Below are 16,028 nucleotides of genomic sequence, written 5' to 3'. Positions count from 1 at the left end.
GAAACAGATTTTGTCGACGCTTAACTGACGGATTTATCACTGTGAACTAGGATAATTGTGTCAACGCTAAACTGACGGATTTATCACTGTGAACTAGGCTGATTGTGCCAACGCTTAACTGACGGATTTATCACTGTGAACTAGAATGATTGTGTCAACGCTAAACTGACAGATTTATCACTGTGAACTAGGATGATTGTGTCAAGGCTAAACTGACGGATTTATCACTGTAATCTTAGAGGCTGATTGTGTCAACGTTAAACTGACGGATTTATCTCTGTTAACTAGGCTAATTGTGTCAACGCTAAACTGACGGATTTATCACTGTAATCTTAGAGGCAGATTTTGTCGACGCTAAACTGACGGATTTATCACTGTAGTCTTAGAGGCAGATTTTGTCGACGCTAAACTGACAGATTTATCACTGTGAACTAGGCTGATTGTGTCAACGCTAAACTGACGGATTTATCACTGTGAACTAGGCTAATTGTGTCAACGTTAAACTGACGGATTTATCACTGTAATCTTAGAGGCAGATTTTGTCGACGCTAAACTGACGGATTTATCACTGTAATCTTAGAGGCAGATTTTGTCGACGCTTAACTGACGGATTTATCACTGTAGTCTTAGAGGCAGATTTTGTCGACGCTAAACTGACAGATGTATCACTGTTATCTAGGCAGATTTTGTCAACGTTAAACTGACGGATTTATCACTGTGAACTAGACTGACTGTGTCGACGTCAAACTGACGGATTTATCACTGTGAACTAGGCTGATAAGTTGACGACATTAAAATGACGGATTTATCACTGTGAACTAGGCTGACTGTGTCGACGTTAAACTGGCGGATTTATCACTGTGAACTAGGCTGACTGTGTCGACGTTAAACTGGCGGAATTATCACTGTGAACTAGGCTTATAAGTTGACGACATTAAAATGACGGATTTATCACTGTGAACTAGGCTGACTGTGTCGACGTTAAACTGGCGGATTTATCACTGTGAACTAGGCTGATAAGTTGACGACATTAAAATGACGGATTTATCACTGTGAACTAGGCTGACTGTGTCGACGTTAAACTGGCGGAATTATCACTGTGAACTAGGCTGACTGTGTCGACGTTTAACTGACTGATTTATCACTGTGAACTAGGCTGATTGTGTCGACGTTAAACTGACGGATCTAGCACTAAGACCTAGTTTGATTGTATTGAGGTTAAACGGACTAATTTAATAGTAACAACTCTAGGGTAATTTTGTACCTTTATGTATCATAACATTTTTGTTCAATAACATTCAAACACAAAAATTAATCATTGTTTAATATACACACACCTTTTATTCACATACAAATTATGGCAGAGAATATAACACCACACTTCGTTCCAGTAACTCCCAGTAACTATCCATCGCCAAATTCTGTAATAAGGAATGAAACATATTACACATATAAATTATGCACATATTTTTCTTATAAAGATTTTGAAAATAAATATTTTTTATCCACATAAATGCCAACGCTTTTTAAAGACAGTTGATATGTTAACCTGCATATACCTTCTTCTTGTAATCCTTGAGCAAGTACATAACGGAGCGGGTGTTCACCAGACTGAACACTTCTTCCTTGGGTTCATATAGGAGCCCTCGGGGCACTGCCACGCTCGGGAAAACTCGTCAAAGTTCTGGAGAGGCCCGTACACCCTGTGCAATGAAAAACTTGTATGAGACCTTTCTTGGCTAAATAGCTCAAAATAATGCCTCTATTATATAATGGTTAAAGTTATATGTATGCATACATACGAAATAAATAAGCCTGTGTATCCTGGATTGAGGTATTACATGTGTATTTGGTAAATGCATACAAATAAACCTTTAACTAGCTTAGTGTTTGAGATTATTTTTTTTCTACTGCCCCCGCCTCGTCTTAATTCTACCTTTTCATCTGATAAAAAAATGTTAATAAATGTACGGCAGTTCTGAAAAATACTAGACAAAATTTATTTTCGACCACTTACAAAGCCTTAGAGACGAGCATGCGTTTGGTTTTGGGAAAGAAATTATGTTGATAACATAAGTACCGTACAATTTGAGGCATACAACGGTAAAAATACATCATAAAATTATTTGCTTTAAATAAAAAATGAATAGACTAAATTAACTGAAATTGTTATCATGTTTAACAAAGACAAGGAGTCTCTATAACATTAGCTATCTGTATCATGTTGGAGTCTCTATAACATTAGCTATCGGTATCATGTTGGAGTATCTGTTACATAAGCTAAGTTAGTTCCAATAGGGACATTGATTCATGTGACATTGGGTCTAGTTAGTTCCAATAGGGACATTGATTCAAGTGACGTTGGGTCTATTTCGTTCCAATAGGGACATTGATTCAAGTGACGTTGGATCTAGCTAGTTAGTTGCAATTGGGACATAGATTCATGTGACGTTGGGTCTAGTAAGTTCCAATAGGGACATTGATTCAGGTGACGTTGGGTCTAGTTAGTTCCAATAGGGACATTGATTCAGGTGACGTTGGGTCTAGTAAGTTCCAATAGGGACATTGATTCAGGTGACGTTGGGTCTAGTTAGTTCCAATAGGGACATTGATTCAGGTGACGTTGGGTCTAGTTAGTTCCAATAGGGACATTGATTCAGGTGACGTTGGGTCTTGTTAATTCCAATAGGGACATTGATTCATGTGACGTTGGGTCTAGTTAGTTCCAATAGGGACATTGATTCAGGTGACGTTGGGTCTAGTTAGTTCCAATAGGACATTGATTCAGGTGACGTTGGGTCTAGTTAGTTCCAATAGGGACATTGATTCAGGTGACGTTGGGTCTAGTTAGTTCCAATAGGGACATTGATTCAGGTGACGTTGGGTCTAGTTAGTTCCAATAGGGACATTGATTCAGGTGACGTTGGGTCTAGTTAGTTCCAATAGGGACATTGATTCAGGTGACGTTGGGTCTAGTTAGTTCCAATAGGGACATTGATTCAGGTGACGTTGGGTCTAGTTAGTTCCAATAGGGACATTGATTCTGGTGACGTTGGGTCTAGTTAGTTCCAATAGGGACATTGATTCAGGTGACGTTGGGTCTAGTTAGTTCCAATAGGGACATTGATTCAGGTGACGTTGGGTCTAGTTAGTTCCAATAGGGACATTGATTCATGTGACGTTGGGTCTAGTTAGTTCCAATAGGGACATTGATTCAGGTGACGTTGGGTCTAGTTAGTTCCAATAGGGACATCGATTCAGGTGACGTTGGGTCTAGTTAGTTCCAATAGGGACATCGATTCAATTGACGTTGGGTCTAGTTAGTTCCAATAGGGACATTGATTCAGGTGACGTTGGGTCTATTTAGTTCCAATAGGGACATAGATTCAAGTGACGTTGGGTCTATTTAGTTCCAATAGGGACATAGATTCAAGTGACGTTGGGTCTATTTTGTTCCAATAGGGACATAGATTCAAGTGACGTTGGGTCTGTTTAGTTCCAATAGGGACATAGATTCAAGTGACGTTGGGTCTATTTAGTTCCAATAGGGACATAGATTCAATTGACGTTGGGCATATTTCCTTCCAATAGGTACATTGATTCAGGTGACGTTGGGTGTATTTGGTTCCAATAGGGACATTGATTCAAGTGACGTTAGGTCTTTTTCATTCCAATAGGGACATAGATTCATGAACATGCATACGCGTTTAGAGAATTGAAGCAGTTGTAATGAACTTCTTCTGAATCAATGTGCCATGTTGAAAAGTACATACAAGGCATTCCAGCTAAGCTATTGTAAACAACCTTAAGGTGGTCTTTGTTTAAAGCAATTCCAAGTCGTAACACCATTGTAATAAAACGATCGTTGTTAAACAAACGAACAAACAGATACGCCCAATTCGAAGAAATTTGATTTTCGATTTGCGCAATCAGAAGGTTTGAGAAAAAATGAACAAGTGATGAACAGGAGCAAGCGATTGGGAATGGTTAAGTTGGTTAAGTTTCTTGGATAAACATTTATTATGCCATGCCCTTGACTTGAAATTCAATGGTCGAAAATATAGTTTTCTATGGCTGGGTGGCTAGTTTATCCTTGTCTCGTCCCGCCCATACAGTATTACCCCATCCATACACTGGGTTAATTCGACAGGCAAACATTTCCTTTCTTAAATTAAGTTTCCTTAAATAAGACTAATAGCATTATCAAAGGAACAATGTACAACTGCTTTTAAGCTCCTCGACTACTCGAAGAATGAGGTGGGATATACTACTCGCGTTTAGATCAAGTTTTAGGGCAAGTTGGCATTTTCCCTTATAACTCCAAATACCCTTCACTCAACTCACTTCATACTTCACACAGTTGCTCTAGACCATCAAAGAATTAATTTATTTAACTGAATATCATCCTAAATACAAATGATGGTCTCTGATCGACTTAAAAACTTCACATACTTTTTGATGGCCATCAAACATTAACGTTACATGATACAAGTATGGCCTTTAAACAACTTCAAAATTCAAGTTCAAGTTTTAGGGCGAATTGGAGTTTTACCCAGATTTCAAAAACCGTACGTAATTCCATATCATCCTAAATACAAAAGTATGGCCCTTGATCGAATAAATAATATGTTAAAGTTTAGGGTAATTTGAGGTATCACTCTGATCTCAAATACCAATCATTCAATGGAGCTAATTCTTCACAACCATCACACAATTAGGTCACATAACTCCATATCATTCTAAAACGAATTACAGTCATTGATTTACTGTTGTTCATTTTTTGCTTTTTCATTTTCTTGTTTTGTACTTTTTATTGTGTTTTTTTTGACAGCCACATATTTCATCATTTTGAACACATTCCTATGACAACGCTGCGTATCGTCGAGCTCGCTGTCCTACAGCAGTTCTTGTTCAAGTAGCATTCAAAACTTTGGCCACAATAAGGATGCATCATTAAATGGCAGATAAAACATTTGCAATAGTAATTAAAACTTTCACAGTCGTATAAATCTTAATGATAAAATGTCGCATTTAGCTGTTATAGTGTCTAATATGGTTAAGTGTTTATAATTAATCAAATTAACCAGTGGATATTTTTTTCATTGCCTGATATTGCCAAATGCAAAACAACCCAACCCACTCAGTATGACTGATCAGTATAGAAGTAACCAACCAATTCATTTATTATTTTTCAATCAGAAATACTCTGTCGATAATTATATAAGCACAACTAACCCACCTTTGTTCCATTCGATATGTACCAGCCCGTTTGATATAAATGATGTTATCCAATCCATCTAGTATCACATATGTCATAGTGTGTGACTTTTATATTTCAATGAAAGTGTTACAAATATATTTATTCGTATTTTGTTAAAATACCCTAATTCTCATTTATTACTCCGCCCCGTAAATTATCAGGTTTGGTAACTTTTACATATAGTGTAGTGTAGTTTGTTAAATATCGAGTTATAGTATATATTAACCTAAAACTAATACGTCAGTGTTTTAAAATTAACCAATCAACTTATTACTACTTTCACTTTTAAGTCAATAAATCTTCACGTACAACGCCATTTTTATACGGTGCTTTTCTATCCAATTTATGCAGCTACTTATTTAGAATACTGCAGGAGGATGACGATGACGTCGATGGTATAGGTACTATTAAAACGATTGGCACGAATTCACGTTTGTTCTGTTCCCCATCTACCGCCCAGTAGAGGTCAGAGGTGGCCCGGCAACACATAACCAATAATGTGATGTAAACCCATGCAGAAAAACCAACCCATGCAGCTTTACACAACCATGCAGTATTACCACACACATACAGTATTCCCAGATCCAAAAGGTATTATCCCATCCATGCAGTATAACCCCACCCGTGCAGTATTCCCAAATCCAAACAGTATTATCCCATTCATGCAGTATCATCCCACCCATACAGTCTTACCCCACCCATACAGTATTACACCATCCATGCAGTATTACCCAATCCACGCAGTATCATCCCACTCATGCAGTATTACCCCATCCATACAGTATTACACGACACATACAGTCTTACCCCACCCATATAGTATTACACCACACATACAGTATTACACCACACAAACAGTATTACCCCACACATACAGTATTACCCCACCCATACAGTATTACCCCACTCATACAGTATTACCCCACACATACAGTCTTACCCCACCCATACAGTATTACACCACACATACAGTATTACACCACACATACAGTATTACACCACCCATGCAGTATTACCCCATCCACGCAGTATCATCCCACCCATGCAGTATTACCCCATCCATGCAGTATCATCCCACCCATACAGTATTACCCCATCCACGCAGTATCATCCCACCCATACAGTATTACCCCATCCATACAGTATTACCCCATCCACGCAGTATCACCCCACCCATGCAGTACTACCCCATCCATGCAGTATCATCCCACCCATACAGTATTACCCCATCCACGCAGTATCACCCCACCCATGCAGTATTACCCCACACATACAGTATTACCCCACACATAAAGTATTACACCACACATACAGTATTACCCCACACATACAGTATTACACCACACATACAGTATTACACCACCCATGCAGTATTACCCCACACATACAGTATTACACCACCCATGCAGTACTACCCCATCCACGCAGTATCATCCCACCCATACAGTATTACCCCATCCATACAGTATTACCCCATCCACGCAGTATCATCCCACCCATGCAGTACTACCCCATCCATGCAGTATCATCCCACCAATACAGTATTACCCCATCCACGCAGTATCATCCCACCCATACAGTATTACCCAATCCATACAGTATTACCCCGTCCACGCAGTATCATCCCACCCATGCAGTATTACCCCATCCATGCAGTATCATCCCACCCATACAGTATTACCCCATCCATGCAGTATCATCCCACCCATACAGTATTACCCCATCCACGCAGTATCACCCCACCTATGCAGTACTACCCCATTCATGCAGTATCATCCCACCCATACAGTATTACCCCATCCACGCAGTATCACCCCACCCATGCAGTACTACCCCATCCATGCAGTATCATCCCACCCATACAGTATTACCCCACACATACAGTATTACCCCACACATAAAGTATTACCCCACCCATACAGTCTTACCCCACCCATACAGTATTACACCACACATACAGTATTACACCACACATACAGTATTATACCACCATACAGTATTACACCACCCATGCAGTATTACCCCACCCATACAGTATTACCCGACCCATGCAGTATTACCCCACCCATACAGTATTACCCAACCCATGCAGTATTACCACACCCATTCAGTCTTACCCCACCCATGCAGTATTACCCCACCCATACAGTATTACCCTCACCTATACAGTATTACCCCACCCATGCAGTATTACCCCCACCCATGCAGTATTACCCAACCTATACAGTATTACCCCACACATACAGTATTACCCCACCCATGCAGTATTACCCCACCCATACAGTATTACACCACACATACAGTATTATACCACCATACAGTATTACACCACCCATGCAGTATTACCCCACCCATACAGTATTACCCGACCCATGCAGTATTACCCCACCCATACAGTATTACCCAACCCATGCAGTATTACCACACCCATTCAGTCTTACCCCACCCATGCAGTATTACCCCACCCATACAGTATTACCCTCACCTATACAGTATTACCCCACCCATGCAGTATTACCCCACCCATGCAGTATTACCCCACCTATACAGTATTACCCCACACATACAGTATTACCCCACCTATACAGTATTACCCCACCCATACAGTCTTACCCCACCCATTCAGTCTTACCCCACCTATACAGTATTACCCCACCTACAGTATTACCCCATCCATGCAGTATTACCCAACCCATACGAGTACAGTATCACCCCATCCATGCAGTATTACCCCACCCATACAGTATTACACTACCCATACAGTATTACCCCACTCATATATTATTACCCCAAACATACAGTATTACACCACCCATGCAGTATAAAACATCACATTCAGTTTTACCCCACCCATACCCATACAGCATTACCCCGCCTTTGCAGAAATTTCCCGTCCATACCGTATAACCCCAACCAACCGATGGGGAGTAGATCTCGGACAATAACTAGTTTAGTTTTTAATGATTAGAAATATAGCAAAATCAGGTATTTGAGATTTATCATAACAGAAAGAGTAATATCTTGGGTTATTATTAATTGTAACTGTGAACATGTAGCAAACAGACGTCACCGAACGTCAAGTTAGAAAATGGTTAAGCAGCCAAATGCTCTGATGAACAATGGTATTTTAATGGTAATGACAGCTTCTAATTAATTGTTTTAACTTATTTAATATAAAACAGACACACGAAAATGTATTTTATTACGTCAATTTAAAACCCTCCGATAACCACCACCGTCGAACAAGAATTTGACCTCTTTGCAACATCTATAATTTCGGAACCATAAGAGTTATGTTATTAATTCTAGGCTGTTGAAAGTTTTTAAAGTGCAGCTAATTTTCTATGGTTTAAAAAAAGCTAAAGTTGATCATTAAAATATCTTAAAAACATTTCTTGAAGTCTCGAGATGTACATGCGTGGTTTAATCATACCCATCTATAGGTTTTAACCCACTATGCGGTATTATCCCACAAAAGCAGTAAACACCATACAGTTTAACCACACTCATGCATATTAAATCCACCGAAACCACCAATTCATTACCACGTCCATTTAATATATAGTATATATATTAGCCAATCAATGCAGAAAAACACCACCAATATATATGCTTTCATTCGCTCGACCGTTCTTATAATAGGTTGAACAGTATAATAATTATCCCGCCGTGCGGTTATACTCCATCCTTACAATATACAACGTACGTGAGTAATAACTTCCGCTTGCAACATGCAAAATGACCCCATATATGCAAAGAGTTATCTATTCATGCAGAATTATCTCATCGCTGTCGTACCTAAACATCCCAGGACTATGAGGGTCGACGTATATAGAAGTGCGTCTCGCTTGATCCCTCATTTGCGAACACCATACCTTAAATGAGGGAACAAAACTTGGCTTGCTTTTCTGCTGGAGTTGATTGGATTTCTTTCATCTTCATTTCTGTTTGAAATTGATGAGCCACACATTTTGCTTACTGTAAGTGAAGTACCTATTTTTGTAAAGAGCATACCTGATAAAAATGGCGATATTTTTGGGAATATGTGACCACGTAGCTATGCATTGAAAAAGAAAAACATTGAACTATACTAGTATGTTTTATCTATACATAATTCACACGTTTTGTTTTGATCATTAAAGTCAAATCAGTTAAAAAAAAATCATTACAATTGCTCTTTAAGGACTCCTGCTATGGGATATATAAACTGCTATTTCATACGTTATCAAACGAAATAATACCATTATTGTTAGATACAATAATTATATTAACATTGTTATTATCAAGATGGTCTGACGTTGGAAAATTAGGTCAAGACATAGCGTCTCTTTAACATGACGTAAATTGACAATACGTTGGACATACGTAAACGTCAATTTGACATAATAACATGTCACGTAGGCATGATAAAATGTCAGTTAGACATAATAATATGTCGGTCTGATCTTAGAACATGTCGGTCTTACATAATAATATGTCACTTAGACATAATCACATGTCGGCTAGACATAAAAACAAAATAGTTAAACTTAAAAACATGTCAGTGTGACAAAAATACATGTTAGTTAGACATAATCACATGTCGGTTAGACATAATAACATTTCATTCAGACATATTTACGCCTCAGTTTCCATTCCTTATTCCTTTTGGCAATTGCGAATAATTTCCGATGATCGCTACATCTTTGGATATGTTCGGATCGTGACTCAGCGCATACCAATATACATGCAAATTAAAATAGTTTATCTTCTTATTGTGTATAGTAACTTTATAAACTGTTGTCGGTTACGTTTGGTTCGTTCTATTTACAGAATGGGCAAGAGAGAATCACTGAAAGGTTTTCTTAAATGAAAGGTTGTCCGGTTAGCGCAGTGGTTAGCCCACTCGCTTATCACCAAGGCGACCCGGGTTCGATTCCCGGCCCTGGCGCATGTGAGTTTGGTTGGTGGACACCAAGCCGGACAAGTGGGGTTTCTCCGGGTATTCCGGTTTCCCCCACAACACAACACCACACTCTCGCGCAACTTCGTGCCAACGAGAATGACTTGGTATAAGCTATCATAGCTTCCTTCACAATCGTTGTAAAATATATAATGGTTAAAGTAAATGAAAGGAAGTATTTTTTTTAACAATTCTTGAATTAAATAATGAATTTTGGTGTAAATAATGTATAAGTAATAAATTGCGTGATTGATTTCATTATCGGAGATCTGAATGCAGTTGGGCTGGATAAATAAAGTGCGCGTTGCTCCACACACTTTAACCAACCTTCTCTGCATTCATACCTCGATAATGACATCCGATCCCGCATGAATTCCGTAAGTGATAACATGCCTGTTAGACATAATAGCATGTCAACTAGACATAATAACATAAGATGTCATGACATAAGACAGTTGAGGCGTTTTATACTTCCTTCTGAACAAGGGCTGTTCTAATTCGTTTCAGTTATGTGGAAAATAGTCCCTGAATTCGTCATTGAGGTTATGCATTGTGTGGGGCTGGGACTTTATAACTGTTTTCATCATTTTCAACAAGTTTTCAATGGATTTAATCTAGGGTCAGCGAAAACCAGAACAAGTGGGAATGCTATTGTTTTGCTTTCCTTGCTGTGACAATATGTGACTTATGACCAGGAGCATATAGGGTTCCATGAGCTACAATTGAAATGATTAACCACTGATGTCCTCAAATATTCATCTAACGTTGGAATAATTTTTTGATGATACTTGTTCTAATAATAATTAAGGGCAAGCGTACTTACACAGAATAACATATGCAGCCCTGACAAATTTCGGATGACCGCTTCTTGATTTGTTTTCAACATGTCAATGGATCCAAAATCGCTTAAAAAATACTGATTGTAGATTTACTCCTTTCCAACACTTCTGCTCATTCCAACAGCCCGATAATTTATTCCAGACAAATCCTAAATCACGTTCTTTCCTTAAGCGAGTTATTGGTATAAATAATAATATATAAAATAATAAACAAATAATGAATTACGCTATGAAAACATATCAGTCATTTATGGCATGACGAAGATTTCCTTTACACTCTGCGCTCATGTAGTACAGGAAGGTGAACAAGGTACAAAGGTAAACAAATACTCCTGTCACATTTCGCTGTGTTACTTCATATCGTTTCATAAATAGGAAACCCCGGCAACTTGTTTACGATATTTGAAACAGTTTTGGAGACTTAATTGTAAATGACAAATACGTTTGGAATGACGACAATGGTCAAACTGAATGAGTAGTTCCCGTCCCTTTTACCAATGATCAATATAATTAGTAATGAAAAAATAAAGGTAAACATATCATAATTATGATACAATTGAGTTGTGGGCTATATGCAATATACTTATTACTAATACTTATACTATATAAGTAGGATTGAATTGATTTTTAAGAGCTCGATGTTGACTAAAAAGGTATAAAAAACCTATTTTGTAAATGCCTGAGAGTAAAGAACACAATACATGCGTGGAACGTACCAATACATGCATGGGATGTACCAATACATGCGTGGGATGTACCAATACATGCGTGGAATGTACCAATGCATGCGTGTACCAATACATGCGTGGAATGTACCAAAACATGCGTGGAACGTGCCAATACATGCATGGGATGTACCAATACATGCATGGAATGTACCAATACATGCGTGGAATGTACCAATGCATGCGTGTACCAATACATGCGTGGAATGTACCAAAACATGCGTGGAACGTGCCAATACATGCATGGGATGTACCAATACATGCATGGGATGTACCAATACATGCGTGGAATGTACCAAAACATGCGTGTACCAATACAAGCGTGGAATGTACCAAAACATGCGTGGAACGTGCCAATACATGCATGGGATGTACCAATACATGCGTGGAACGTGCCAATACATGCATGGGATGTACCAATACATGCGTGGAACGTACCAATACATGCGTGTACCAATACATGCGTGGAATGTACCAATACATGCGTGTACCAATACATGCGTGGAACGTACCAATACATGCGTGTACCAATACATGCGTGGAACGTACCAATACATGCGTGTACCAATACATGCGTGGAACGTACCAATACATGCGTGTACCAATACATGCGTGGAACGTACCAATACATGCGTGTACCAATACATGCGTGGAATGTACCAATACATGCGTGTACCAATACATGCGTGGAACGTACCAATACATGCGTGTACCAATACATGCGTGTACCAATACATGCGTGGAACGTACCAATACATGCGTGGAATGTACCAATACATGCGTGGAACGTGCCAATACATGCATGGGATGTACCAGTACATGTGTGTACCAATACATGCATTCAATGTATCAATACATGCGTGTACCAATACATGCTTGGAATGTACCAATACTTGCGTGGAACGTGCGAATACATGCGTGTACCAATACATGCGTGGAATGTACCAATACATGCGTGTACCAATACATGCGTGGAACGTACCAATACATGCGTGGAATGTACCAATACATGCATGGGAGGTACCAATACATGCGTGGAACGTACCAAAACATGCGTGTACCAATACATTCTTGGAATGTACCAATACATGCGTGGAACGTACCAATACATGCGTATACCAATACATGCGTGGAATGTACCAATACATGTGTGGAACGTACCAATACATGCGTGTACCAATACATGCGTGGAACGAACCAATACATGCGTGGAATGTACCAATACATGCGTGGAACGTACCAATACATGCGTGTACCAATACATGCGTGGAACGTTCATAATACATGCGTGTAACGTTCACAATACATTAGTGTCAATTCGTGCGTTTAACATGCACGTAATTCATTGTTTGATAGATGCTGGTATACATAATCTATATTCATTTCATATGTATGTTATCAGACGAGATGACTTTCAGTGGAATACCGAGTATAAACAGTTTACAATTTTACCTTCATTTACAAGTGATACCATCAACACTAAAACAAGTGTTGCAACATTATCCGCAATTGTACACTCGATATATAACATCTATATCATAGAAAGCCAATTTAAGGCAACGCATTTGGTGTTTCACGTACCTGATTGTTTCCAGACAGAAAATAATCGGGTTGTATATTACAAAAAAGCTCCCTCATGTTACTTCATTACTGTATGTCAGTCGAAAGTTAAGTTATTGAGACGGTTTATTTTAAAATACAATGGAATTGACTGACCTCAGCAAAAATGCAAACCCAATTTATGTTTCCCGAAAACAAGATCCTCATCTCAATGATTTTATTTTTATTTTAGTAAAACCTACAGTGATCTTTTCACCACCAGCCCCACATGCAATCCCAAGCTTCATCTCAACATGAGCTTGATAAACTACTTTTCATCACTATATATCATTCCTACCTCAAGGTATTAAACAGAAACCGTTTATCTTTTTTTTTCTAACAGCGACCGTTCCCATCAATCCCAAATCGATCTCAAGGTACAGGTTCACACGAACTTATTCAGGCAAGGTTTTATAACTATACGTAAATCGTTACTTAAGTTGTTCAACAGAAATCATTTGGCCTTTATTAACCTAAAACGTTTTAGATAGCATAACAAACGCTTCAAAAATCATATTCCATTGAAAAGATGGTTGCAACATTTTACAAAAATATCTTAAAAGCGACTCCACTGTATCACTAGTTTGGTTAGAAATAAAACTAAACTATTAATATCAAACATAAATGCATGCTTAAAGAAGACGATCAAGGAGCAAATCGTAAGCAGTCTTAATGTTTGAAAAGCGTTATGTTTTTAAGACTAATACGAAAACGAAGTTTGGATACTTCATTTTTCTACTGAAACATCTTATCCTCATTTTAAACATATAGGAACAGCACGGATGCAGCAACAGAAGAAGGCGCTAAAAGAAGTGATCTATAGGAGTAGAGGAGAGAAGTGTGTGGGAGCAGAAGAACGCGCTACAAACAGTGATCTTGATGAGAGAGGTCTTGGGCAACAGAAGAAGGCGCTTTGAGCTATGATCTAGTGGAGTAGAGGAGAGAATTGTGTGGGAGCAGAAGAACGCGCTCCAAACAGTGATCATGATGAGAGAAGTCTTGGGCAATAGAAGAAGGCGCTATGAGCAGTGATCTAGAGGAGAGAAGTCTTGGGAAACAGAAGAAGGCGCTATGAGCAGTGATCTAGAGGAGAGAAGTCTTGGGCAACAGAAGAAGGCGCTTGGAACAGTGATCTAGAGGAGAGAAGTGTGGAACGACAGAAGAAGGCGCTTTGAGCAGTGATCTTGATGAGAGAAGTCTTATGCAACAGAAGAAGGCGCTTTGAGCAGTGATATAGAGGAGAGTAGTCTTGGGCAACAGAAGAAGGCGCTATGAGCAGTGATCTTGATGAGAGAAGTGTGGAGCGACAAAGAAGGCCCTATGAGCAGTATTGATGAGAGAAGTCTTGGGCAACAAACGAAGGCGCTATGAGCAGGCTTGATGAGAGAAGTCTTGGGCAACAGAAGAAGGCGCTATGAGCAGTCTTGATGAGAGAAGTCTTGGGCAACAGAAGAAGGCGCTATGAGCAGTCTTGATGAGAGAAGTCTTGGGCAACAGAAGAATGCGCTATGAGCAGTGATCTAGAGGAGAGAATGTAAGGGAACATTAGAAGGCGCTATGAGCAGTAATCTTGATGAGAGAAGTGTGGAGCGACAGAAGAAGGCGCTGTGAGCAGTGATATTGATGAGAGAAGTGTGGAGCGATTGAAGAAGGCGTTATAAGCAGTGATCTTGATGAGAGAAGTGTGGAGCGACCGAAGAAGGCGCTATGAGCAGTGATCTAGAGGTGAGAAGTATGGAGCGACAGATGAATGCGCTGTGAGCAGTGATATTGATGAGAGAAGTGTGGAGCGATTGAAGAAGGCGTTATGAGCAGTGATCTTGATGAGAAAAGTGTGGAGCGACCGAAGAAGGCGCTATGAGCAGTATTGATGAGAGAAGTCTTGGGCAACAGAAGAAGGCGCTATGAGCAGTCTTGATAAGAGAAGTCTTGTGCAACAGAAGGAGGCGCTATGAGCAGTCTTGATGAGAGAAGTCTTGGGCAACAGAAGAAGGCGCTATGAGCAGTCTTGATAAGAGAAGTCTTGTGCAACAGAAGGAGGCGCTATGAGCAGTCTTGATGAGAGAAGTCTTGTGCAACAGAAGAAGGCGCTATGAGCAGTCTTGATGATAGAAGTCTTGGGCAACAGAAGAAGTCGCTATGAGCAGTGATCTAGAGGAGTAGAGGAGAGAAGGGAGTGGTAACAGAAGAGCAGTGATCTAGAGGAGAGAAGGTAGGAGCAACAGAAGAAGGCGCTTTGAGCAGTAATCTAGAGAAGAGGAGTGTGAAGGGACAGAAGAAGGCGCTATGAGCAGTGATCTAGAGGAGAGAGGTGTAGAGCGACAGAAAAAGGCGCTAAGAGCAGGGATGAAGAGAAGTCTTGGGCAACAGAAGAGGGCGCTATGAGTACTAATCTTGATGAGAGAAGTGTGGAGCGACAGAAAAAGGCGCTATGAGCAGTGATCTAGGGGAGAGTATGTGAGGGAATAGAAGAAGGCGCTATGAGCTGTGTTCTTGATGAAAGAAGTCTTGTGCAACAGAAGAATGCGCTATGAGCAGTGATCTAGAGGAGAGATGTCTTGGGCAACAGAAGAAGGCGCTGTGAGCAGTGATCTAGAGGAGAGAAGTCTTGGGCAACAGAAGAAGGCGCTATGAGCAGTGATCTAGAGGAGTAGAGGAGAGAA

At 39.6% G+C, this 16,028-nt stretch overlaps 1 protein-coding gene across 4 annotated transcripts in view; it reads right to left on the bottom strand.

The window, feature by feature from the left end:
* Positions 1-1,253: 1,253 nt before the first annotated feature.
* LOC128202976 (membrane metallo-endopeptidase-like 1) overlaps positions 1,254-16,028 on the bottom strand; it is a 55,023-nt gene continuing 40,248 nt past the window's right edge. For 2 of the 4 annotated variants that reach the window (XR_008255832.1, XM_052904193.1), the window contains 2 exons: positions 1,560-1,703; positions 1,254-1,421 (listed from right to left, as the gene is read on the bottom strand). Coding sequence is in view for 2 of the 4 variants with exons in the window: in XM_052904193.1 (XP_052760153.1) it covers positions 1,604-1,703 (100 nt within the window). In the remaining 2 variants the exon portion in view is untranslated. Of the gene's footprint in view, positions 1,422-1,559; positions 1,704-9,058; positions 9,136-16,028 lie in introns of those variants that run through there. The other 2 variants (XM_052904194.1, XR_008255831.1) reach the window with 2 other exon arrangements.

The sequence above is a fragment of the Mya arenaria genome, chromosome 9, assembly GCF_026914265.1.
Source record: "Mya arenaria isolate MELC-2E11 chromosome 9, ASM2691426v1".
Taxonomy (NCBI): Eukaryota; Metazoa; Mollusca; class Bivalvia; order Myida; family Myidae; genus Mya; species Mya arenaria.
The sequence above is the reverse complement of the archived record's forward strand: the minus strand, read 5'-3'. Positions and strand labels throughout refer to the sequence as shown.